General features: G+C 46.4%; 1 protein-coding gene across 4 annotated transcripts in view; it reads right to left on the bottom strand.

Moving 5' to 3' along the window:
- SRGAP2 (SLIT-ROBO Rho GTPase activating protein 2) overlaps nucleotides 1-25,326 on the bottom strand; it is an 86,767-nt gene that overhangs the window by 7,583 nt on the left and 53,858 nt on the right. For 3 of the 4 annotated variants that reach the window (XM_057400680.1, XM_057400683.1, XM_057400684.1), the window contains 12 exons: nucleotides 22,732-22,956; nucleotides 21,190-21,291; nucleotides 20,374-20,571; nucleotides 15,606-15,690; nucleotides 13,225-13,252; nucleotides 11,626-11,656; nucleotides 10,143-10,203; nucleotides 8,550-8,627; nucleotides 6,884-7,018; nucleotides 5,490-5,595; nucleotides 4,917-5,141; nucleotides 2,356-2,435 (listed from right to left, as the gene is read on the bottom strand). In XM_057400680.1, the coding sequence (XP_057256663.1) occupies nucleotides 2,356-2,435; nucleotides 4,917-5,141; nucleotides 5,490-5,595; nucleotides 6,884-7,018; nucleotides 8,550-8,627; nucleotides 10,143-10,203; nucleotides 11,626-11,656; nucleotides 13,225-13,252; nucleotides 15,606-15,690; nucleotides 20,374-20,571; nucleotides 21,190-21,291; nucleotides 22,732-22,956 (1,354 nt within the window). The remainder of the gene's footprint in view (nucleotides 1-2,355; nucleotides 2,436-4,916; nucleotides 5,142-5,489; nucleotides 5,596-6,883; nucleotides 7,019-8,549; nucleotides 8,628-10,142; nucleotides 10,204-11,625; nucleotides 11,657-13,224; nucleotides 13,253-15,605; nucleotides 15,691-20,373; nucleotides 20,572-21,189; nucleotides 21,292-22,731; nucleotides 22,957-25,326) is intronic. The other variant, XM_057400682.1, reaches the window with a different exon arrangement.

The following is a 25,326-nucleotide window of genomic DNA, read 5'->3' as shown; positions in this document are numbered from 1 at the left end:
CTAACGCTGGGTTTTGGTGTCCCCTCCACTCACGAAGGGGATGGGACCTGGTAAATTCCATCTGTTTCATTAAGAAGTGTTTATTGTTCCAGATGAGTGCAGCACTCAGGTTTCTTATGTTTCCAATTTGCTTTTTAGGACTTTGGCTTTCATCCAGAGAAGTGATTTTAGCCTCTAATTTCCAGTAGCTTTTTCCTACTACACTTATGCTCAGAGAGAAGAAAGCTGTGTGAATGAAGAGCAATAAGGCTAAGCCAAACAACCATCTCTGCCAGTCTGACAGCCTGCACAGGAGAGCAGAGGCTTAAAATCTTTCCACTCATCCCCATAATTTAACAAACATACAACCAGCTTGTCTTGAAGCATTTCCGACCTCTGATGCCCGTCTCAAACCAGAGGGTCCACTCACTGGAGGCTGATGGTGAAGAGCTCTGGTGCTCTGCAAAACACAACCTCTCCCCCCACCCCAAAACTGATTGCTTCCTCCCACGAAGGCGGCTGGGAAGACAGATTTACTTTAGGGGGATGAGTGCCAGCCTCATGAAAGAGCTAAAGGAGCAAGTGCTTCCCATCTAAACACTGAAGGAGTGAGAAAAACCTAACAAAAGGAGCAAGTGCTTCCCATCTAAACACTGAAGGAGTGAGAAAAACCTAACAACATCCATGCTGGAGTTGTATGCTGCACCTCTGAGAAGTGTGCCCGAGGCGTGCCACTGCACAGCTCCATTAGAAGGATGTGATACTCCTTAGCCAGCCCTTGCTCTGCTCCCTCTAAGAGATAGAGGCCCAGCTCCCTCCTCTGCTTCAGTGCCAAACGCTCCTTCCCAAATGCTTCCTATGGAATATTCCATGTAGGTTGCAGAACTCCATCCAATACGCCTCCAAATTTTACCTTGCTCGGGGCCCCCACGCAGTGTAGTTCCAGAGGCTGCAGAACTGTGTCCTGCTCTCATCTCTAACTGCTCACTTTCTCATCGTTGCACCCTCTTAGCCACAGAAGCGATCTAAAAACCCCATCAGAGACAATGCAAGTGCACACCAGCCTGCAGGCTTTAGTCCTGGGCTTTACAGTGCAGGATGAGTTAGCCTTTCCTTCATTACAGCAATGAAATTGCCCTTTCTATAGGTACAAACTCACAAAGGACATGTTCTTGTGGGTTTTTGAGAAGCTAACACTTTACAGAAAGAATATTGTTCAAGTGAACTCATGTTTCATTCCTGCAGGCTTTGTGTTTCCTTCCAACAACCTTGGTGAGGAGTTGCTGTGACAGCGCTTGACCTTGCTGAGGGAGAATGGATCTCCAGCATTGCAAAGCAGTGCTCAACATCCTTTACTTTGTTACTGCTGCGTGAACACCATGAAGCCAGCAGGAGCACAGGAACGCCATAGGAAAGGGTTGTTAGGCAACTGCTGCAGCAAAGAGAGCAAAAAGCAGCACAGAACATGGCAGGGCTATCGAAAACATTCCTGAAGGCCAGCTCAAAAAGGGTGCCACCTAATTCTAAGGGAATGCTCCCTGCTCCCCACCTTCACAGCTGAGGCCATCACAAGTAAAACCACCACAGAACAACCGCAGGGGGCCAAACCACAAGAATAAAACCATCTTGTGCCCTGCTTTGGTCAGTTTGCTTCACGCGCTGGTCAGTATTCTGGGGATCACCATATCACACCAGTAACATAACCTTTTCCTCTGCTCTGCATGGGGCTCATGGATACAGCCATTTCCTATCACAGGAGGCAGCTTTGGAAGCACCCATCACAGATACTCAAGGACTGAAGCATCACCTTTTCCTTAGGAAATACCACAGAATCCCAAGCATTGGCACCCCTTTTTACTGCTCACATAACAGAGTCTCCCCAAGGAGACCCGACGAGAGAGGACCCTCTATCCTAAAACCTGGCTCTCAGTGGAAGACAAACAGGTTCTGATTTTATTTTGCTTGCTTCCTTAAAGCAGACCCATTGGGGCTCAAAGCCCTCCCAGTCCCCTCACCAAGGCTTCCCAAATGAGAAATGCCTGGCACCACCTGATGGGAGCGCTGAAACACATCCAGCCTTTGGCTCTCCAACTCTAGGATCCTTCTAGGATACAGATAAGCTCAAACAGTCATGCTAAGATGAGATGCCCTTGAAAAGAAGGTATACTTTCAAAATAAGATTGCAAGGATTCCTGTTGATCCTACACTCTTCTACTTCTTGGCATCAAATGCTGCAGGTGACATTTCAAGTGCCTAATCTAATTTAAACTCTGATTTGGATTTCATCTTGAACTTAAATTGCATGGCACTGTCTTCTCTGCCTCCCCCACAGCAGTTTTGCACCAGTTAACCAAGCAGCTAATAGACTCCACATACCATCATCACTGGTGTGGTGTTCAGTCGTAACGTCCTGAACAGAGTCTTCTGTTGAGGCTCTCTCCCCATGAGGGCTTTCACTACAGGAGAAGGGAACAGAGACGGTGATTTACACTGGTAGAAATTGAGGTTCCTCATCTACAGCAATCAAAGGTAACCAGGAACATCTATATCAGAAGTCAGGGAATCACAGAACGGTGTGGGTATGAAAAGGCCTTAAGATCACCCATGGCAGGGACACCTCACACGAGACCATATTGCCCAAGGCTCTGTCCAGCCTGGCCTTGAACACTGCCAGGGATGGAGCATTTACCACTTCTTTGGGCAGCCCATTCCAGTGCCTTGGCACCAATACCTGGGTTCCTCTGCCTCACACACTCTGTGGGTGCATTTGCACGTACTTAAGTTAGTGTGAGTGAAACCCAAGTTTTCATGTGATCAAGCCAAGTGAACACCTTCATTACAACCTTCTTGTGCGCTACCAGGAGAGTCCAACTTCAGGTCTTATAACCCAGAGCTTTGGAGACGTTGAGAGGTCAGACAGCATGCTGGGTCTAGCTCCTCTCTGCCACGCCAGAATCCCACCCTCAGCTGTACTCTCCACTGTAAACAGCCCATTAGGTGACTGATGAGAGAGCTGCCACTTCCCGAGGGAAATGATGTCTCAATTCAGAATGGTATTTCCAGGTCTGAAATACTTCCATTGCCATCTCCCCCCTTCCCTTTTATCACAAACTTATATTGTCCCATTCATTGCACCAAACAGCTCCCACAGCCGGATTAATTGCCTGAAATCTTTATCCACAGAGCACCTAAACCACCAAGAGTACTCCTTTATGAAGGAAAGCTTTGACAGGATCAATAGACAAGTGGCAACCAAAGGTTATGTTTTGGTAAGAAGCTCCATGAGCAGTGCCCTTGGGACAGGAGCAGAGAGGAAAAGCAAAAAAGAAGCCTTTATGCTACTTAATAAAGTTACAGAAGAATTTGAAGCCAAATGGAAGTCCCAAGAGGAACACAGCATTGAGGGCTAAAGTTTCACACAGACTGTGAAGTAATGATGCATACAGCCAAAACCCACGTGCCTCTTCCTATCCATGCCTCCAACAGCACTTTCCACCAAAACCATCCCTGTCCTTGCTGCAGACTGAGTCTCTCTATCACGTGAGCCCTGGGATACACTCATAGAATGGTTTGGGTTGGAAGGGACCTTGAAGCTCACCTACTCCCAACCCCCTGCCATGGGGTGAAACCCAGCCACCCAGGGCTTCCCATTGCAGCATCCCAGGTTAAACAGGGCTTGGAGCAAGCTGCTCTAGTGGAAGGTGTCCCTGCCTGTGGCAAGGGCTTGGAACTGGATGAGCTTTAAGGTCCTTTCCAACCCAAACCATTCTGGGATTCTGTGATTCAGCTGAAGTCAAGGATTCTCTCTGCTGCTTTGCACACTCTGTGGTGAGAAGCCCTATGGGCGATAACTAACAACTATCTAAATACCAGGCCTATGAGAAGGCTTGAATGGGAACCAGATGCTTCTTCCTGGCTTTAAGCAGTCCCCTCTTGCTTGCTTCTACCCTCCTCTCCTTAATAGGTTCTCAGGTCTGGGTGGTCAGGAAAGGCAATGAATGCCTTCAGAAAATCACTGTTACCTTCCAGGACATTTTGCCTTCTACATGCTCAAGTGAGGTGTCACCCATGCTGAACATGTCACATTCTGATTCCCTTCACCTTATGGGACAAAACCTCTTGGCAAAGTGGATGTGTTTCCTGAAGGTCACAACGATCCTTCCCTTTCATTTTCTCTACAATTCCCTCACATATAACATCAGTTAAAAACATCAGAGTAAGGGTAAAATTAACAGCACTTCCAAAAGAGGTTCTGGCAAGTGTGCTGCACGCAGCAGTTAGCCTGGAGGAGCCTCTCCTCACCCGCGTACGTGGAGCAAGCTGACAGTCAAAGCTACCCTGAAGCAAGCTGGGCAGACAAGGCTTGCTCTGTCACCAGAGTGCCTGCCTTTCAAAACTGCATTTATTTCAGCATAGGAAAATAATCATTTGCATTCCTGGGACATGGGGGGAGGGAAGGGGAGCTGGGGGGAGAAGCAGGACACAAGCTAACATTCCTCCTTTTCCGAGGGAGAGAGCAGCTTGGCCGGTAGGAAAGCAAACACCTCCTTTCCTTCCCCCACTCCCCAACCTTCCACCCCAGATGACAGGAGCCGCGCTGCCTGAATTGCTTCCAGATGTGCCTCTCCAGCTGCGCACGCGGCCAGGCCCCGGGAGCTTTAAGCTGGATGGAAATGGTGATTTTGCATTCCTGCCTCTTCCCTCCCCCACCAGCAGCTCTGCCCTGGAAATTAAACCGTGGCACAAGCTTTCCAGGTTCAGCTGCGAGTGACCCCTGTGTCTGAAGCAAAGGCGCTCAAGACAAGCAGGGAAAAAGGCAAAAGCAGGAGAGAAAACAAAGAAAGAAGGGGAAAAAAACAGAAATAATGGCTTAAAGGAGGTTGGTTTTGGCAGCTAATAAATAAATATCCACCCATTCATCTCCTCCTCTCTCCTACCAGTAATCCTCGGTGTTTCCACCTCTGCTATACACTGGTCCCTCCAGTTCCCTTGGTCCCGGGAAGATGTTCTCATGTTGGATGATGATGGTTTTGATCAATTCATTGACATGAGCTTGGCAAGAGACTTGATCATGACCTTCAGGCACAGACATGAGCGTTGGCCCAAAGCAGATGGCTAAATTGTAGGGATCCATCATGTTCTCTTCACTGAACTGAGATAAACTGCAAAGAAGACAGAAGTGGGGAGGAGGGTTAAGAGCAGAAAACATCATCAACATCATCATCATCATCATCATCATCATCTGCTATCATCATGCATCACCACAGCTGAGCTTGGAAGGTCTGCTTTGTGCTTTCTGCACCTAAATGGTATCCACTCTTATTTCTGGAACTTCTTTGACATTGCATTCATTCATATCACTGGGATGAATTCTGGCAAGGCTCATACACCCAGGACAACAGGTTCAAAAGCAAGCTATGGTGGCATTTGTACCTTGCAGCAATGTTAAGGTTGGTTCTGCCATTCATCCCATTTACCCCAAGGGCCACGGTGCTCCCAAGGATACTCACTGATTGAGGAATGCAAAGAGGTATCTCATTACAATCAGAGTGGTCTTCGGCAGGTTCAGAAGCACCTTCCGGATGTGGAGCGCTCGCTCTTGTAGATTATCCATTGCTGAAGGGAAGAAAGAGCCACACCGAGTCACCCTACCTGCAGCCTGCCACCGAGTCCAACCACAACCAGCGTCCTACGACGGTTCCTGCACAGCTGAGTTAGGTGAGCAGCCAACAGAGCAGCAGCAGGATGAAAGATCCTCCAGCACTGCTCAGCAGCAGAACCTGCTGCAAAGAACCTTTGACAATGAAGGTTCCTCAACACTTGGAACTTCACTGCAAGTTCCTTCCTAGCGTGGGAGCACTGGATGTCATCTGTCTCAACAATGGCACAATAGCTCATTCAAGTTAGCTCAGAAAGGTGGGTGTTTAAAACAGAAACTGTACAACACTCAGAGGAGAATTAACATAGCTACAGGGTGAGGCAAAAAGCTCTGTGTGCAGCAGCTGCTGAGAAAGAAGTGGGCAGCATAAATCATCTCAGAAGGGAGAAGTGATTTGGAAGCACATTTTACTTTTCATATAATGTGAATTCAGCCCTGTAAATGCATTTATCAGGAGAAGAAAACCATGAGCTGTTTTAGAAGCACTTATCTTCTGCTTTACTTCAAAGGCTGCCACCGCAAAGGCCATGTCACTATAAGACTTGCATAATAGGATCATTCTTTGATTCTGAAGGACATGGCAATAGTCGGGCCATTTAAAATGAGGCTGCTCCCAGACAAACCCCACAAACCTATCAGAACCACCTGTGAAACCATCCAGAATATTAACAACTTGACTGGGACTGCCCTCCTGACTGATATTCTTGAACAGGAGTCAAGAGATGGCCCCTCATGGGTATGAAGCTAAGGGGTAGACAACTGCTGCCTTGCCAGCTGAAGAGATGTCGTGGTCCCAGCATGTACCAGCATGGCAGCAGCCATACAGCAACGTGCATCTAACAACATAAAGGAAAGCACCCAGAACAAGAAACCTGCTTCTGATGCCTTCTAATGAGAGGTCTTATAGGTTATTTTTCACAAGTCAGTGTTTTGGGTTTATTCTGTTTTAAAAAGAATCCTATCACAAAGCAGCATCTCAAAAAAATCCATGACAAGCCCTTGAAATCTGTTCATTTCTACCTCCTTGCTCATTCATAGCAAAATTGCTAGGAGAGGAAGGCTGGCTGCAAGCAGGGAACCGCCCAGTCTGTGGCTAACAGAGACCAGGATCCACTGCAACACAAACCCAACCAAAGGAACCACACAAAGCTCATTCTGCAGTCAGGAAAAAGGGGAAGAGGAGGAGAAAGAAGTGGGAGATGAGAAAAATGAATCCGATTTCTTTTCAGCTCTTCATATACTTACTGACACAGGCAATCAGATCATGAAAGATGTCCTTGGGGAAGAGAGGGTGCTCTAACCCTCGAAAATAGAGCTTCAGAACTCCTGCTATTGAGTCCATGTCATGGTCATTCTGGTCCCCAGCCAACGGATCTTCCCCTTTGTGACAAGCAAAGAAAAGCAGGCAAGAAAAATCAGAATAGTGGAGAGAAGCACCAGACTGGAAGGATGCACCTCAGCTGGAGAACAGGATTTATGCAGCACAAAGTCAATCCCACCTACTCCAACTGCACCACCAGCACCTACTGCTGAATTGGCTGGGGTGGGGGGGAGTGTTTCTGACAGATAATTTGTTGCTGCAGATATGCCACAGTTTGTCTGGATTACAAAAGAAAAGATGCCCACTTAAGGGGTTGTTCCCTAAGGAAAACTCCCTATCAGATATAATTAGATTTAATGATGGGGCAATCCTCAAATTGAAGCTATATATATCCATTATGTGACTGAAATTACCAAAGCTTGCCTATTATCTTAGTAACACACCGGATAATAAATGGGCTACTACAAACCCGAGCATTATCCTTGATATTAACTGCCACCAAGGGTTCTGGCTGAAGTAATAAACTGCAGAGACATTATTGTTAGCTTTGTCACTTCTGTATATCACATGCTTTATGGAGACAAGCAAGATGAAGTAAAGAAATATAACATCACCTTTTTATTTCTGCATGTTAGTGCAGAACAACTGCCTCCGTTCCCAAAATGACTGGTATTGGTTTAATGTGAAAAGGGGTCTGACTCTGATAGAAAGCCTTCACCTTCCGCTTATGAGACACATTCTGCTTTCCCTAGTCTTGAGGATTTTCATTCTCAGGTAGATGGAGAGGAAGACAGGGGAAATGAGATGCCACATTTCACACATACTGTTCAGTAAATGTCTCTCTTCTGAAAAGCAAAATAAACTTGCTATGCCTCATTAAAACCTGTCTCTCAAGCACAGAATACACTAACTCTCTTTTTTAGTGATGTATTCAGGGAACTGACACAAGTCCTGATGTTTCCAGTGACCCAAGGAGGACTGGGGAGGCAGGCTGTGAGGACTGCCTGAAGATCCAGTCCCTTGAACCTGCCCAGCCAGAAACTGATGGGTCTGGAGGCTCCCAGCCATTCTCTGCCTGTGTAGGGCATGGTTCTTCACATCCCAAATGCAATCTATTAAAAGCTGTGTCAGGTTAACTGTGTCTTGAAATGCACTCTCTCCCTTGCTGACATTTAGAATAAATGTAGCTTAGCTGTGCCTCAGTAACACAGAAAACATCAAATTCCCCCCTCCAGCAGCCAGCCTATTTGCAAAGAACAGGGGGAGAGGGTAGAGAAATGCAGTTACACCCCATAATGAAATTCTCTATAGCCTTTCGTGTTACAAATAATCAATAAGCTATCAGACACCAGAGAAGATTGAATTCAGAGCATTTATTATACAGACACTCTACAAGATATAAAGCATAATGCCAAACAAGTGAGTGTTCAAGGTTAATGAGCACTGGGGAGGTGTTTGGGCTGGGCTCACTTAGGAAACACAAGAATCAAAGGAAGCAAATCTCACAAGCTGCATTCAAACCAGGCCTTTCTAGGAGAAATTCACACATTCGGCAGTAACTTCTCAGATATTGGAACAGATCAATCTTACCTCTCTCAAATGCATTTTTTATGTCATTCACTTCAACTTGTGACCCAGACACTCGGAATATTCCTTCATGCTGCAAACCTGTAAGATGAGATGTTGATAACAGTAAGATAAGATAAGCTGGCACCTTCATCAGCTATTAGCCTAGATGAGAAAGGAAGCATAAGTAACACAGGCAAAAAACCCACTGTATTTTCCTTGTATGTCCGGGCATGTTCAGAATATGTAAAAATAGAACTCAGCATATAGAGAAAATACATTAACCCTTCTTTGTAACCTGACAGAGTACCCGGGTTCCAACAGCCACGTGTGCTATCTCCTGCCCTGAAGGGTCCCCAAAGGATTTTACAACCCACAGAAAGTCATAAACTAACAGTGTATCAGCCAGAGGTAAAATATGGCCAACTACACAAGGAAGCACCTTATTTTGCAAAGGCCCAGAGCAAATCAGCCACTTGAAACAGAAGCATTTAATTACCCCAGCCTGACCTCCTATCTAGGCTTCGAGGGGAGTCTTTAAGCCACTCCTGCTAAAAAGGAAGCATTAGCAACATCAGAAAGCCCAGTTATAAAGGAGGCAGCTGCGACACGCTGCTCTCAACAGTGAAAAGAAACAATCCCAAGTGCAGGGAAGCAAGAAGGAAAATGACATTCATCCCACACCTACACAGCGACACACTGCAATTGTCAGTCAGGCTACCTCCAACAACGCTCCTTCCTGCAGCGTGCGTGCGTCAGGCAGCTTTAGCACTGCTGCTGCCTAACATGGGCTTGTGGTATAAAAATCCCACCCCTTCTAAGTCCAAGCTGCACCTCTGTGCCATGACCTGACACTCAGCGCAGGAATCGGACAGATTTTCCCACAGAATCAACGAAGTTAACCCAGGAATAAGAGTCTAAACCTCCTGATGTGTAGATGGAGGCCCTCAGTGACCTGGTTTAGAGGTGGCCTTGCAGTCCTGGGGTAAAGGTTGGACTTAATGATGTTAAAGGTCTTTTCCAACGTGCCCCATTTGTCATGCCCAGTTCTCACTGCAATGTGGTTTCAATGATTTTCCCAGCTAACGTCCAAGTACGGCCTTAATGAAGGATTAAAGTAAAGATGATGAGAATGGGACTCGAGATTAGAGTTTCTAATCTGGTAATTAAACAAGGAAAATGAAATGGGACCCACTACTTGACTCTGTTGTGCTTAATGAAGATAAATTCCATCCCTTTCTACATATGTTAATTCATAGCTGATTTCCATGCTCCTAACAAATTATACCAATTAAAAATGAAAGCAAATTACAATAAACATATAAAATCTTTATGCATCCATGGCTGTGAAGTTAACCTTGGAAACAGGTATAAATCATCTCACTGTGGCAATGAGCAAGCAATTAATTCACTACTTGACCTCCTACAGTGTGTTCCTCCTCCTCTAAGAAAAGCATTGATCGTTGGTGCTGAAGGCCACACTTCAGGGCTCAAAGCAAGGTGAGCGGTGGTGAGGCACGAGTGGTATCTGAGGCTGGGAACCTTATTTTACAAGAAGCAAAGGGATACTGCTGGAAGAACAACATTTGCAAGGATCCCCTTTGTCCATAAACTCACCATGTCTGCTAATGAATCGTATGCAGCTCTCCACGACCAGGGGAATGGCTTGTGAGGAATCCTGGAGAGAAGGATTTAGACAAGAGCAGTCAGAACGCAGAGCAATGGTAAACGTGGAGAAAAGAAGAAGAATGGAAAGCAAAATCATCCTCTCATTTGCCACCTTCTGCTTCCAGGCAGTTCCAGATGTGTTTAGTGAATAGCCCAGCAGTGACTGCTGTCACAACCCACTCAATAAGGTCCTTGCTCACAGCAAACAGTTGTCAGTTCAAGGCCCCGGCGCAGTAACATCTTCTAGATGGCCTGTTTCCAGCTTATACAAGATTCAGGATGGAAACGTGCCTTTACACTTTGCTGGTCTCTGCCTCACAGATTACTTTCCAGACAACTGAATTTCTGCAGTGGCTGCAGTTATTCCTCCCATTTTGGGGAACAGCAACTGAGCAACCGAAGTGCTGCAGTCTGCTTAAGGTCAGATGCCAGTGAGTAAAATTACCATGTGATTAATACTTGAAGTGTCTGTTTCTGTAGTAGGAACTCGCAGAGAATCACATATTCTGGGTGCCCAGCAGAGATTAACCTCTCCAAGCAGTTCTAAATGTTAGGTGCCAATCCCAAAACCCCATTAATCCCCATTAAGCTACTGCGAGCTATGGGTTCAGGGTTTGCAAAAACATCACTTTCTAATTCAGGTTTCCAAACCAGAGGCAGAATATGCTCCTGAGACACCTCAAAAGCTACCTGTGAAAATGGCAATCACAGCACACACGGGATTCATTTTCAGCATAGCTAAGGACCATTTTAGAGCAATTAGGGACAACAATTAAGCTTAATAAACGAGAAAGGTCTGACTCTGCACATCAAAACTGCAACTTGCTCTCTTACTTCATTTCCAGTGTACAAAGAGCCTAAAAAGTACAAAGCAGTCCCTCAAGACAGACTGTATGAAAGACAATTCCAAGCCAAATTTTATCTTTACAGCATTAAGAAGAAATACTTTGGTTTTTTCCCTATCGCAAAGAAACACATTTGAGCTCATCAGGTACTGAAGAGTAACAGATTATCCACCACAGCCAGGGAAACAAAGCATCCCTGCTGTAAGTGCTTCTTACTAGAAGGGGGAATGGCTTTAACCTGCCAGAGGGGAGACTGAGATGAGCTCTCAGGCAGAAGCTCTTCCCTGTGAGGGTGCTGAGGCGCTGGCACAGGGTGCCCAGAGAAGCTGTGGCTGCCCCATCCCTGGCAGTGCTCAAGGCCAGGTTGGACACAGGGGCTTGGAGCAAGCTGCTCCAGTGGAAGGGGTCCCTGCCCGTGGCAGGGGTTGGAGCTGGAGGAGCTTTAAGGTCCCTTCCAACCCGAACCATTCCATGAGTCCATGATTCATGTAAGAGAGGGAGGAAGGATAAAAAGGACTTGCTTGCTTTCCCTCTGTCCTCCCCTGCACACACATCCCTGCTTGGTTACTTGAGGAAATGTTTGTTACCTGCTTCCTTACGGTGGAGCTGCGCCTGCCGCTGGGGAGAGCCGAACCACCCATGGGTGCAGGAGGGAAAAAGAGAAGAGAAAAGTCAAGATAATCCTCTACCATCCCCATCTGTCCGGTCGGAATTCCACACCACCCGTATTTTGGAGGAGGGAAGGAGCCAGACAGACAGGTCAACCACAGGACTTAGTCTCATTCAATTCACGGCACTTCAGACAGATTTTAAGTAAGTTTCTATCACTAAAAACCTGGAATAGGCACCAGGGAGTCCACTGCTTTGACAAAAGATTACCCTCGACATTCTAATTCCAACCACGTGGAAACCTGTCCCATAGGGCTCCTGGTTGAAGATGGAGTTTGTTATCAGTTGCTCAGAGCTGTGCTCCAAAAGAGCTGCTCCATGGAGGGGAGAAGCAGGTGGGAGCAGGCTGGTTCCTCCAGGGCTGCTAACAGCTTCCACTGGGGAACCCTCAAACACAGCACACACCAACCAGGCTAAGCCATCGTGGTCTCAGTTATTTCTGTGGGTAGACATTAATTGTAGAAAATAGGGTAAATAAGCCATGCTTGGCCAGGATTCTTCCCTCCAAATCGATTACTGGGGTTGAAAATTCCTAGAGTACCTTGTAAAAATGAAGCATGAGGGATAATAGGAGAGAGGCCCTATTGTAGCACTGAAGCCAGTTCCCTGCTCGGGTAGATGGATGCTGAATTCTAAATCAGGTGATGAGAAGTGTGATTTTTTTCAAAGGCTGTACAGTGTATTAATACAGAGGAAATTCCTTTTATCCCAATCAAAACCTGAATGAAGAGAAAGAAATGCGATTCCATGGGCTGTCACCAACAATAAGGTCTCTTTTAAGCTATTAGCAGTAATGATTCTGTGCTATTTAAGTGTTTCATGATGAATAATATTTTATTATTACAGATGTCAGGCTCTAATTAGGCCCTGTCAGCTTTGCTTTGCTGGAAGGAATGTGAAAAGTAGTAATGACTCCAGATCGGTAGCAATCACCTTCCTTTTGTTAACAAGGCAGGATGATGCACAGCCCCTGCTCCAGCTCCTCGTGCCCAGCAGAGCTCCTGGAATCCATCAATTTGGAGATGGAGATTCGTTATGATTTAGCACAAGCCCATGAGGAGAAGCTTAGTTAAGGTTTTGTGATTAGAGCTAATTATAAATGAAAAGTTTCATTCTCCACAACCTCTACAGTGCTACAATCCAGGGAGTGTCAATGGGATGAAGAGCTTTCCAATTTGTTTAGGGATGTGGATCTGCTAAAGCCAGTCCAGAGGAGGCCATGGAGATGGCAACCCAGGGTCCCAACAAGCAAGGGGAGGTGCTTAAGCAGGTTCTGCATCAAAAGAAATACTCCTTACTCACCCAACCACAGCTTACTAAACAGATCCATAAGCTGCACCACTACCTTGCACTGACGCAAGTAATTGTGATGGTATTCAAAGCTGTATGAACTAGCAGGGACTTGCTTATATATTAGCTAAATAAGTATTTTTAACCAACAGATACAGATCCTGGGCTGGTAATAGATCTAGAATGGTAGTTTGGCCTTAAAACATCATCCCCTGAGCCACACCTACCTGGCAAGGGAGCAGTCAGTCCGTTGACCTGGTAAGAAGACAAAGAAATACAGCATTAGGAATGGAAAAAATACTTTCTACAGCTTTGCAAAGCCAGGTTTGGAAGGAGATGGAGGAGAAAAGCCATTGGAGATGGCGGAGATAAGCCATTGGAAAGGGAGGAGGCATCTCTGGGGAGCTGGACAGGGGTTCCTCCCCGCAGGAGCACTGCTGGGGAGAGCACAGAAGCCCATCCCCACGCTAAGGACTCCTGTTAATGCAGCAGCGTTTTAATAACAGCACAAGGAAAGCGACCCAGAAAACTTGTGCTATTGGGAATTGTCCAGGCAAGGCCTTCTGCTGGTGCAGATCATCATCAGTGAAACCACACTGATTTACAACAGCTTAAAAATCCCCCTTCCCTACGGCTGCCTTCCTGCTCCTGGGGAGCTGGAAGAATGAACGAGGGAAACGTCTAATTGCTGATGGCTGACAATTAGCTGCACGCATCTTGATAGCCACTCTCCTCTCCCCACGTAGAGCCAAAACAGTGCATAATTGACAGGAAAATGTTATTCCAAAGCAGCATTTCCAGCCACCTGTCCCATTCCTACCATAGAATATTCATGTATAAAAATGACATGGCTACGGCAACAGCAAGGGGCTCCTACAGAAGGGTGACAAATGAGTACGGTATGCAGGGACATAATTATTGTAGCTAGGAAGACTTGATGCTATTTTTATTACTGGAACTTGTCATCTTTAGATCCAGGTAATTTGCAAGAGGACTAATAAATGTCACCTGAGGATGGGCCAAAGAAGAAGAAGAATTAGAAGAAACCCATGCATTTTGCAGCGACTGAGGACACGCAGCTCATTTTTCACTAAAGGTTCTAATCATGCTCCGGGGACTTGTGAAGGGAATTTTATTTGTCCATTTCCCAATTAAGGGGCATTTTATGGATAAGTCTAGGCACGGTCCCCACTTTGTACCATTAACCTGCTAATGTGGGCTTGGAGCTGTAATGTACCTCCCTTTGATCTCACTGATGACAAAGTGAGCTCTCGCTGACACACACTGGGTCCCTTCACAGGGGGACTGAGGAAGCTCTGATTTGCAAAGCAGCTACGTGAAAACAGAAGCAGCCTTCAAATCTGCATAGCAATACAGGAATCACATTTAATTTCCTCTTCTTTTCCCCCACCACAGCTTGAGATGGATTCAAAGGGCAGGCAGGTTAAGAGGAAACAGGGCTTGGTATGCAGAGGTCAGCTATGATCCAGGAATGTGATTAGTCACAGGGCAGCCTGGGTGTCACTTGATGATATTTAGAAGCAAAAGCAAAATACCCTAAGGACACAGATCTTCGGCTTCAGCCACCCTTTCTACAGCTGAAGAGATGAGCAGCTTTAAACAATAAAGCTCAAAATGATGCCAACATCCCTTACCTTGTGCTTTTGGTCTGATAAACATGAAACTCTTAATGACTGCAGCAATAAGTACTGCAGGGTTTATAGTGCATTTCTAAAGGGAAAGCAAAGCACTTCAAAGGCCACATGCTGTTTAAGTTTTCATTCAGAAGATTTGCACACCGTAAACCTCGGGGAGTCCAGTTAAGTTCCAGATCAAAACATGAGCCCCACTCCAGCACATCAACCCAGGAATGAGTTGAGCCCTCTTTTGACCTGACATTTAGACTATTAAAACCTTCTCCTCTGCAAATACAAGGCAGGCAGGTTTCTATGGAAACTTGGATGCATAGTTTAAGTGTGTTTGGCCAACAGGATCTGCCCATACCATGAAGGGGAAGAAATCTGCCTTTGTTCTGACACTAACAGCAAACGCATAGTCAGTTCTGGCTGCTGCCCCTTGACTAATGCCCTCTGGACAGGCAACATTTTTGACATGCTCTGAAATGTGTTTGATTCTTCTAATAAAAGCCTGGGCTCACATGCACTGGTTTGGTCTGGACTGAAGCCACAGAGGTGAGAAGCAGCTGAACTACCATGCAAATAGAACTTCTGCCCAGGCTAACATTGCAATACTGCTCAACCAGCAGTAAACTGCAAATGTCAAGGTCTACCCTGATACAGATCATGAAGTGAGAAGCAGAACACACACGTGTACAGGGAGAGGACAAGATGAACGTGTGTGTGTGTGTGTGTGTGTGTGTGCGTGCCTCATCTTATCCATTAGTGATTCATTAAGCATTTTCTGTGCACCATTAATCCAACAGCCACGGAGCTCATTTGGCTTCTCCAGCATGCAGAGCAGAAAGATAAATTCAGAAACCACGAGTATGGCCACCTTGCATCAGACATCCAAGCCCACTGCACTTGGCTCGCTAACTGGGTAAGTGCAATAGCCTAGCTACTAGCAGATGAGCACTGCCAGGACTCACTTTCTCCCAAGGTCTTCTGAAGAAGGTCGTGTTTGGCTTGGAGCTTCGTTATCAGGTTCCTGCCCTCCAGATACTCCTTCATTTTCTGCGAAAGTGGAAAAAAAAACAAGACTGTGAGTGGAAAATTAATTTCTTTGATTGCATTTTAGGTTACTGGATTCTGAACATGATGCTGAAGAGAGAATGAAGAGCTCATAGCTGTAAAGTGGAGACCTCATAGCCGCCTTCCAATAGCTGAAGAGGGGCTTAAAAGGATGCTGGAGGGGACACTTCATCAGGACTGAAGCGATAGGATAAGGGGATGGGTTCAAGCAGGGGAGATTTATGTTCAATATAAGGAAGCTCTTCCCTGTGAGGGTGCTGAGGCGCTGGCACAGGGTGCCCAGAGAAGCTGTGGCTGCCCCATCCCTGGCAGTGCTCAAGGCTGGGTTGGACAGGGCTTGGAGCAAGCTGCTCTAGTGGAAGGGGTCCCTGCCCGTGGCAGGGGTTGGAATGGATGAGCTTTAAGGTCCCTTCCAACCCAAACCATTCTGTGATTCTACAATCCTATAAATTACACTGACATTTAGGGCGCAGAGGATGAACCAAGTCCTCCCGGGCTCTCCAGCAAACCTGGAGTTCAGTCCATCCAGATCTGCACTGCAATTCCTATTGTTTCACTGTGGAATCAGCTGAATGTTTGGCATCTTTTCAAGCCATCCGAGAAGCTGTCATGCCTCTCCCCTGCAGACAGGGCGGAATGGGAATGCGCTTCCCTCGCGCGTCACGGGCAGTGAATGAACAATCTGTTTTAACAAACTAAAAGGCTGCTACTGTGCTGCTTCTCTCACTTAACCTCCCTCACCCCACTTTACTTGTCACATAGCGCGTCTGCCTCCACGCTGGATGATACCCAGGGTTGCAGGGGGGGCACGGGACAAAACAAATACAGATATTATTGAGGTTCAGATTTGTTCTCTGGGTGCAACATTACACAGCCATGCAGTCATTTCCCCCCCCCTCCTTCTTTCTGGTTTTTCACAGCTCTGCAATTGCTTGGGGTTCTTTTTTTTTCACAGCTCTTTCATCTCTTGTTTTGCAGCTCAGAACAGCATTATTTATCTCCAGGGTGCTGCAGAGCATAAAACACTGCTGTACAGTAGCTGTCCACATTATAATTAGGACACGTTTACATACATAGAACAGAACTCTTCAAATAGCTCCTGATTCTAAAGAATGGCCTGTGCTATTTGAAACATTCAGCTAGCAAAATGAACACAAGGAAAGGATTCACATTTAATAGTGAAACGTCCCCGTTCCTGTCTTCATCTTTCCCCAAATCCATTCATTTTCTTTGGGTTCTGGTCCAGTATAGCCAAATTAGACTGAGGTGAAGAACAGTATTTTAGCAGTGAGAGTGCCCAGACCCTGCTTGTCCTATGCAGGTCTTAATAACAGCAGCCTCCATGCAAGATGTGAAGAACTGTGATGGAATATACACATACACATTGTGCTGGGAAGGAAAAGGCACCAGGGAGACCTGTTACAGCTTCATCACTTTGCTGCTCTGCTCTCTCCTTAAGGCTGGAGCAGCCACATCTCCAAGCAGCCAGAAGCAGCCCAGCTGTGTGCAGGCTGCTGACTTGTCTTCTCAGCCTTTGGACCACTCCTCTGCTTGAGCTGCCAACCCAAAACCACAGCTGGTTTGATCCTTCATATCTCCCATCACTTGTTCAGCCTGGAGAAGAGAAGGCTCCTTCAGGGGAGACCTGAGAGCAGCTCCACTGCCTAAAGGGGCTGCAGGAAACCTGGAGAGGGGTTGGGACAAGGGCCTGTAGGGACAGGCCAAGGGGAATGGCTTTAACCTGCCAGAGAGGAGGCTGAGATGAGCTCTTAGGCAGAAGCTCTTCCCTGTGAGGGTGCTGAGGCGCTGGCACAGGGTGCCCAGAGAAGCTGTGGCTGCCCCATCCCTGGCAGTGCTCAAGGCCAGGTTGGACACAGGGCTTGGAGCAAGCTGCTCCAGTGGAAGGGGTCCCTGCACGTGGCTGGGGCTGGAGCTGGAGGAGCTTTAAGCTCCTTTCAACCCAAACCAGGTTGGGATTCTCTGATATCCAGCAGCAGCACTGAGGGTGGGAGGAACCTTCCAGGAACTAAGGAAGTGTCCAGCACGAGCTCTGCAGCAGTCGTGTGCACTGACAAAAATGTCTGTGTTGGGCCTTTAATGAACTGCCAAAGTCTGTGTTTTATGTCCCTTTGGTTGACAACACTGGAAGAAAAATGTCACAAGAATTAAGTCCCTTTGAAGCGTCTCAGCACTTCCTACAGTTACTACTTCCTATAGTGAATAATTCAACTTTCTGTTGTTTTAGAAGAAAACAGGAAACGTGATCACTGTGGCAAAAAAACCTAACCATATTTCTTGACATTTCCCTGCAGAATCTGCTCCCCAAACCCCAACTCTGTGTTTTGCTCCATCAGTTAAACAGAGCATGCTCTGGCACTCGCCCATGCTCAGGCTGATGGCTCTGGCTCCGAGGCATCAGTAGTGGTCATGTGAAGACCATTGCCTGCCTGCAGATGGGTACCAGGGATTGTCAGAAGGGAGCAGAAGGGAAGGCTCCTAGCCCTCAGTGCAGCATTTCATGCATTCTGTTTCCTCATGCCTAACATTCTGTACCCTGCCTGTTACAAGTATGCTTATGAATAAAAACCCCTCATTTTAAAATAAGGCTTCAGGCTGTTTTCAGTGAATTAAAGAGCCATTAGCTTTTGATTTCTGGCTTAATAAAAACAGTAAAAAAAGAAGAAAATAATCAAACTCCAGGAGAACTCCTAAGGATTTAATTTCTAGCAGAGCACAGCTGGAGCCAGACTAAGCACAATCAGATGCAAAGCAGCAGAAATATCCTCAAATCATGTTATTTTGGTGGTGTAAAAATGAAGAGGGGAAGGGGTGTTGTTAAAAACTGAGCATTTGGCACCTACCAGCTCCTCACAGCCATGCAACTTTGGCATCCTCTCTGAGTCCAAACCTACTGCAGTATTTTTGCAGTGGGAACCCCTGATCAGGTGGCATATACAATGAAGTCACACACAAACCAGACTGTTAAACAGGGAAGTTCAGGTAAGATCTTAGGCAGAAGCTCTTCCCTGTGAGGGTGCTGAGGCGCTGGCACAGGGTGCCCAGAGAAGCTGTGGCTGCCCCATCCCTGGCAGTGCTCAAGGTCAGGTTGGACACAGGGGCTTGGAGCAAGCTGCTCTAGTGGAAGGGGTCCCTGCCCATGGCCAAGGGTTAGAGCTGGAGGAGCTTTAAGGTCCCTTCCCACCCAAACCAGGCTGGGATTCTATGCACCCTCCCACACCCATCACAGCCTCATGCTGGCTCCGGTTTCGCAGCAGTGGTACCCAGGCCACATCCCCAGCTTTGTCTCCCCGAAGTCGCTGTCACCTCCTTGCTTCAGCTGTCTGCATTAGCTCAGTGCAAAGTCAATCATCATTCCTATGCCTTTCACTGACACAGGGAAGTTTAAGCTTCTATTCTGAATACAAATCTTCCTTCAAAGCCTTAACAACAGAGCAGTCTCGGCACCAGAATGCAGTGACATGCCTCTAGTGGAAATACAGATTATACTAGCGTAGAGATGCTACAGGCAGTACTCCTTCAATTCAATCCCCATGGTGGCATCACTATCTTTACCTAAGAGCTCTGCCTTGCTAGCAGTGCAGTATACACTAATACGGAATATTCTTTCAAACTAGTATTTTCCTTTCCATTCTTATCCCTCAGCATTTAGCACATCATAAGGTATGAGGGGATTTAAACCTCTGTTCTGCACTGCACTTTGCTTTTCCCCCACACAAAGAATGCCTCGCCCAGATCACTGCACAGCTCTGTCTTCAGTCTCATTAACATCATCGGAGTGTTTGCTCATACACTGAACAACCTGCTCCTTATAGATTCAAAGCTTGAAATCCTAATGAAGGGCAGTAGATCAATCAACCAAGCATCCGATTAGGCTGGTTAGAGAGGGCTTCCAAGGCCAGCTCCGTTCTGCACAGTTTCAATAACCAGCTTCACCTTCTACAAAGGCTTTTTCATTTATTTAAGTCAAAGCCTGACAGGGACTATCCTGTCAGCGAGTTTAACCTGCACAGAAATTTCAGGCTTCTAATAAGTAACACCATTCTTGGAAGAGGAATGTAAAGGGCATTAAATATAGCAAAAGATGCCCAAAGGAATGACAAAGTAACCAGGGTAAGAGGTATGATTTTCATCTGCTGGTTTGAAACATCTTTTAAATGGAAATGAATTCAACAGTTCAACATCAATCTAATTTAGGCATAAAAAACACAGAGTCTGTTATGAAATTCAATCTAAAAAGCTCTTAGCATCTTGTAAAAAGGCGACTCAATTAAAAGCTGATGTGAGCTGAAACTGTAAGATGATAACAACAAAAAATGAAAGAGCTCAACATTCCTTTAGTTTGTATTATTCCTGAAATTGATATTTACAAGCTATTGGGCTCTCCCTCACACAAATCCTTTTAGATGCAGGAGAAATCAAATTTTACACAATTTATCCACAGCCTAAGTTTGCATCAACAAAGGGATCCCTGTTTATTTGTCAAGAATTCAAAGCACCCGCTTTTAAACCCGAAGATACTTACCCTGCTTGTCCAAAAATCAATCACAGCAGCATTTTTGCAAGGCGATAGCATCAGTTTGCACTCTCTTGTGAGTGCAATTCTAAATACATTACACGTGCTTGTACTGCAAATTAACTCCTTACTGTGAAGTAGAACTGCTCTGTCTCCTGCTGGTTGGCCCGTCTCTTGGCAATGCTGGGTTTGCTCATGAATGTTTCCGAGACGGTGGATTTCACAGACTCCATGGAGTTGCTGTACTGAAAGCAGTCCGAGACATCAAAGTCCTCTATCGTGACTATATCCTGGATTGTCTGGAGCGTAGCTTCCATAGTCTTCTTAACCTGGCCAGCAGAAATCAGAGTACACAAAAAATGAGGATAGGGTGTTGCAAGAAAACACAGAGGTAGTAAGTACCCCAAAGTGTTTTACTAGATGCTGCAAGGGCTGGAGCAGCTGAGAGAGCTGGGCTGGTTCAGCCTGGAGAAGGAAAAACTCCTTCAGGGGAGACCTTAGAGCAGCTCCAGTACCTAAAGGGGCTACAAGAAACCTGGAGAGGGGCTTGGGACAAGGGCCTGTAGGGACAGGCCAAGGGGAATGGCTTTAACCTGCCAGAAAGGAGGCTGAGATGAGCTCTTAGGCAGAAGCTCTTCTGTGAGAGCGCTGAGGCGCTGGCACAGGGTGCCCAGAGAAGCTGTGGCTGCCCCATACCTGCCACTGTTCAAGGCTAGGCCAGACGGGGCTTGGAGCAGCTAGTGGAAGGTGTCCCTGCCCGTGGCAGAGGGCTGGGACTGGGTGAACTTTAAGGCCCCTTCCAACCCAAACCATTTTATGGTTCTACTAATAAACAGGTATTACTGGTTTTGCATCCTGTGTGCCACAAGTAAGGTTATTCCTTCCCCAGCCCCCACTCCCCACTGGAAGTGGTAAGAGGGCTGTTGATCTGTGGTTCATTAGCTCACCTCTTCATTTTCAATCTTAAGCGTCGATAATCTAGACTGCAATTGCTGGCACCTCTGCACTAACTCACTCTGGACTGGTTGCTGGGCACATAGCTGCGACTCCTGGAAGAGAAAGAGCACTGCTTTTAGAGTGCTAGGGGGAAGAAACACATAATCAGGAGCACTGCAGTTACTTCATTCAATTATTAGAAGCAAACAGCTCCCAAAGTGCTTCATTTAGAACTCCGTAGCCCTGGATTTCAACCAGTGGAAAAGGTCCGTGTTCAAAAATAGCACTTCCCTTCCTGAGTGTGCTGAAAAGGGAGCGAGAGAGAATGTGAACATCAAAGAAGCAGTAGAAAATATTAGCTACTCGCAGTCATATAAGCTTGTCATGTGTTCTGGAAGCCTGACGTGCCTTATTACAGATATTAGGTTAAATCCCATTGCACATCAGGAAGAACGTGGTTCAATGCATTAACCAGGCAGCCTGGGGCAGGCTCAGCTCAGCTCACCTACCTGTACACTGCAGCAACAGGCACAATTCATGCATAAGGCTATTTTTTAAAGGCAGAAATTGAAGTTTTATCACACAACATCACATACTCAATCTGGTATATGCAGGACCATTGCACCAAGGCCATCAGCCTGCACTGATAAACCCTCATTTGGCCTTGAGAAGAACCAAGACAAATGATCCAGTGAATGGGAGCTGTTAAGTGCATGACAGCCTGCAGGTGATGCTTTTTCCTCCCAGGATCTTAGAGGATACTTCCCAAGCACAGAACAACTGAGAGAGGTCATTTGCAGTCTGAGGGTTTCACTTAAGGGGGAAGGGACAAAGAGGAGCCTTAAGCAGTGATTATAATTCTTAGCCCAGAAGAAGAGGTTGGCTGCAAGAGACCTGACAGTGCTTCCTCCGTGTTCAGGAGGAAAATCCAGAAATCCAACCAATTGACCTAAATTACTGCATTGCACATGTGTTCCCATTTAGAACTGGTTTCAGCTTGTGTGACTTTAAACAGCTCCCAGATGAGTAACCACATCTTGATAAACCTAAAAAGAGAGATTTCCGTTGCCAAAACCTAAAATCCTCTGACGGCTTTGTCTCATAGGGAAGATGCACAAAGCACCATTGTAAATTTTTCTACTCTACAATTCCACACTCAAATCCTTCCCAAAACCAGCATTTAAGTTTCTTGTTGCCCCTTCAAATCTCAAACTTCAGTTTGTCTTGGGGGGAAGGGGTAATCTTGTGGGTTGAATGAGAGGCTAAAACTGTTTCCTATCCACACGTAGTATTACACTCCATGAAGTATAATACTTAATGAAGCATTTTCAGCTTCAGTAGCTTTGACAGTCAAAAAGTAAGAGCCATATTCTGACATCTGTGCCATGAGCCTCTGCTTAATCTTTACATCAGCTAAAGCTTCTCTCACCCTCCTCAAAACAGAGCCAAGCAGGTGGCCTTGCAGTGAGTCTATCTATCAAAGACAAGGGCAGTAAACAGGCAGAAGTGGAAGTGTTTACAGAGCTAGAGCTGAAGGAGGACTAAAAACTGACCATGTCACCCATGTGCGGCTGAAACTCGAACTTCATGGGTGGACAGAAGACGTTGTTGTACATCTCCATCAGGCGCTGCTTATCACTGTTGGCATCCAGGTTCTCCACGGCGTTTTCTATGGCATCCAGACCCTCGTGCTTTGACTGTTCCAGGTTTAGCTCAGCAGACAAGAATGTCCTGAGGGCTCTGTTGAGGCTAGCGTGGTATCCCAGGTCACAGCACTGCTGGAAAAACACACACAATTCCATATGAATAAGCAAAGAAATCCTGCAATGGATATTAAAAAGCTTCTGAAGTCAGAAGTTACCGAAATGGATAGCAAGTTGTGGATGTTTTATCATCTTCTGGGTACCAGCACAGTCCCACATGACTCACTGACTGCAGAGGCACTTTGACTGGGGGCCCTAAGAGCAGGCCTTAAACAGAACTTTCAACCTATAAGCCCACATCAAATGTCAACATCATGTTATAATTAGTGCCAAGACAAGAGCAGCTTAAACTTACAACAGTTTGCAGTCATGGAGTAGTAAAGACTTCATTTCATGGTGTTAAACAAAAGCACCCTGGAAGTGGCTATGTTCAATAACACGACAGCCTATTTCTTTAAATTCTACCCTTACTTTAGGGGCACTGATTCCCACTGAACATAATCCAAAATCCTGACACAAAACTGTTCCAAGTAAGAGGAAAACAAGGCACTAAAGTACTACTGTAGTAACAAGCCACAGGGTTTGGATCATCTGTAGAAGTTGATCTGCATCTAAATGCTTCTACCCAAGAAACAGAAAGCTGCTTAATTCAGTGTACGGCAGACAGCAAGAACATGACCTGGACATCACAGGCATAAAGAGCAGAGTCATCCAAAAAGCAAGGAGCAGGCGGCTGCGCTGACTTCACTGCTGGGGTGAAAGAGAAGAGCACAACTCTCGAGCAGAAAGTGGTCGTGGTCAAGAATTTCCTGGCTGTGACACCAGGATGATGTCACTGGAAGACAATCCAGGAGCTTCATCTCCACTGTGGCTGTGCAGCCAATTCTTCACGTTTCAGAAGGGAGAAAGGAGCTTTTCATTAGGATCAGAACCAGCCCGAGTTCTTCAGACATCCAATAAAGGGAGCAAGCAAGAAGCCCACCTTCTTGGAGTTACAAGCAAGATTACATACACTAGGAGACAATCCAACAGGAAAGAAAGCGACCATCTGCTTGATTGCTGCACTGCTCTGTAAGCAAAATTCACATGAAAACTCCTCGCCCATCATTTGGGTCTCATCACTGTCATTGTGTGCAAACGCAGAAAGAAAAGGAAGGGGAGGAAAGAGGGAGGGAGAAGACCATTCCCTGCCTGCTCAGAATTGCTGTCACCACATGCTGCTCGGTGCCTGGCTCCTGTGCCAACCAGCTGTGGCAGGTGGTAAAAAGAGCTGCAGTTGCCGGTTAGGCTGGTGGCAGAGAATTAAAGGATATTATATTCAATCAGAAAGAACAAAAACCAGACCCAAAAAAGCCCCAGCAACAAAAGATGCCTGATTGAGAATGTGCACGTGTGGAGGCAGTCTTGGATCGACAGCCACTCTTCTGCATGCACATCAGAGTGATGCTCTCTGCAGTAATGTGGGGAAAGCCAGACTGAGATGGATCAACAGGCCAGCCAGGATCAGGATCAGTTCAGATTTAACAGCAGCAGTGCCTTCTTTTCCCCTCCCACCGTGGGCCAGGCCACTGCACACTCACCCAGGGCAAGCAGTTTGTCCTCCCTGTGCTCGCCCTCCTCCAGCACACATCTGCATAAGAGGCAAAGCTGATCCACTGCACAAGGGGAGGTGACTGGTGGGACTGGAAAGTCAAACGGGGCTTCATATTTTACACACTACCTTGCTGAGCAGCAGGACTACATTAAGCCAAGAAACCTTGGAGAGGGGCTTTGGACAAGTGGTGTAGGGACAGGCCAAGGGGAATGGCTTTAACCTGCCCGAGGGGAGACTGAGATGAGCTCTTAGGCAGAAGCTCTTCCCTGTGAGGGTGCTGAGGCGCTGGCACAGGGTGCCCAGAGAAGCTGTGGCTGCCCCATCCCTGGCAGTATTCAAGGCCAGGTTGGACACAAGGGCTTGGAGCAAGAGGCTCCAGTGGAAGGGGTCCCTGCCCGTGGCTGGAGCTGGAGCAGCTTTAAGGTCCCTTCCAACCCAAACCAGGCTGGGATTCTATGAACACACGAAAGCTTTTGGCTTTATGTTACTGAAACATTTGGCTTCATGCGCCAGAAAACATTTCTCAGCCCACTCCCGCACTTGAACATTTTTCAGAGGCTAACGTACCACATTCATAAACGTCTCAGTCTCCCCATCCCTTTTCTGGGTTATATAAATGTTTGATGAAATCATTCTCAAAGGAAATCAATTTTTTATAAGAATTTAATGATAACCCATTCAAATTCACTTCCCAACAGGACAGATCATTAACCCTTTGCCAGCTGGCAGCTTTCAAACACATCCCAAACAGAAGATTTAAGAAGAAAGAGCCCTCTTGGTTTGGAATGCAATTTATGTTTGGAAAGGAAACTCTGAGATCCTGGAGTAAACACCAATAGTAAACCTACTCC

This window comes from Pezoporus wallicus, unplaced genomic scaffold (genome assembly GCF_028554395.1).
Source record: "Pezoporus wallicus isolate ANWC-B61680 ecotype Strahan unplaced genomic scaffold, APGP_CSIRO_Pwel_v1 scaffold_7736, whole genome shotgun sequence".
Lineage (NCBI taxonomy): Eukaryota > Metazoa > Chordata > Aves > Psittaciformes > Psittacidae > Pezoporus > Pezoporus wallicus.
The sequence above is the reverse complement of the archived record's forward strand: the minus strand, read 5'-3'. Positions and strand labels throughout refer to the sequence as shown.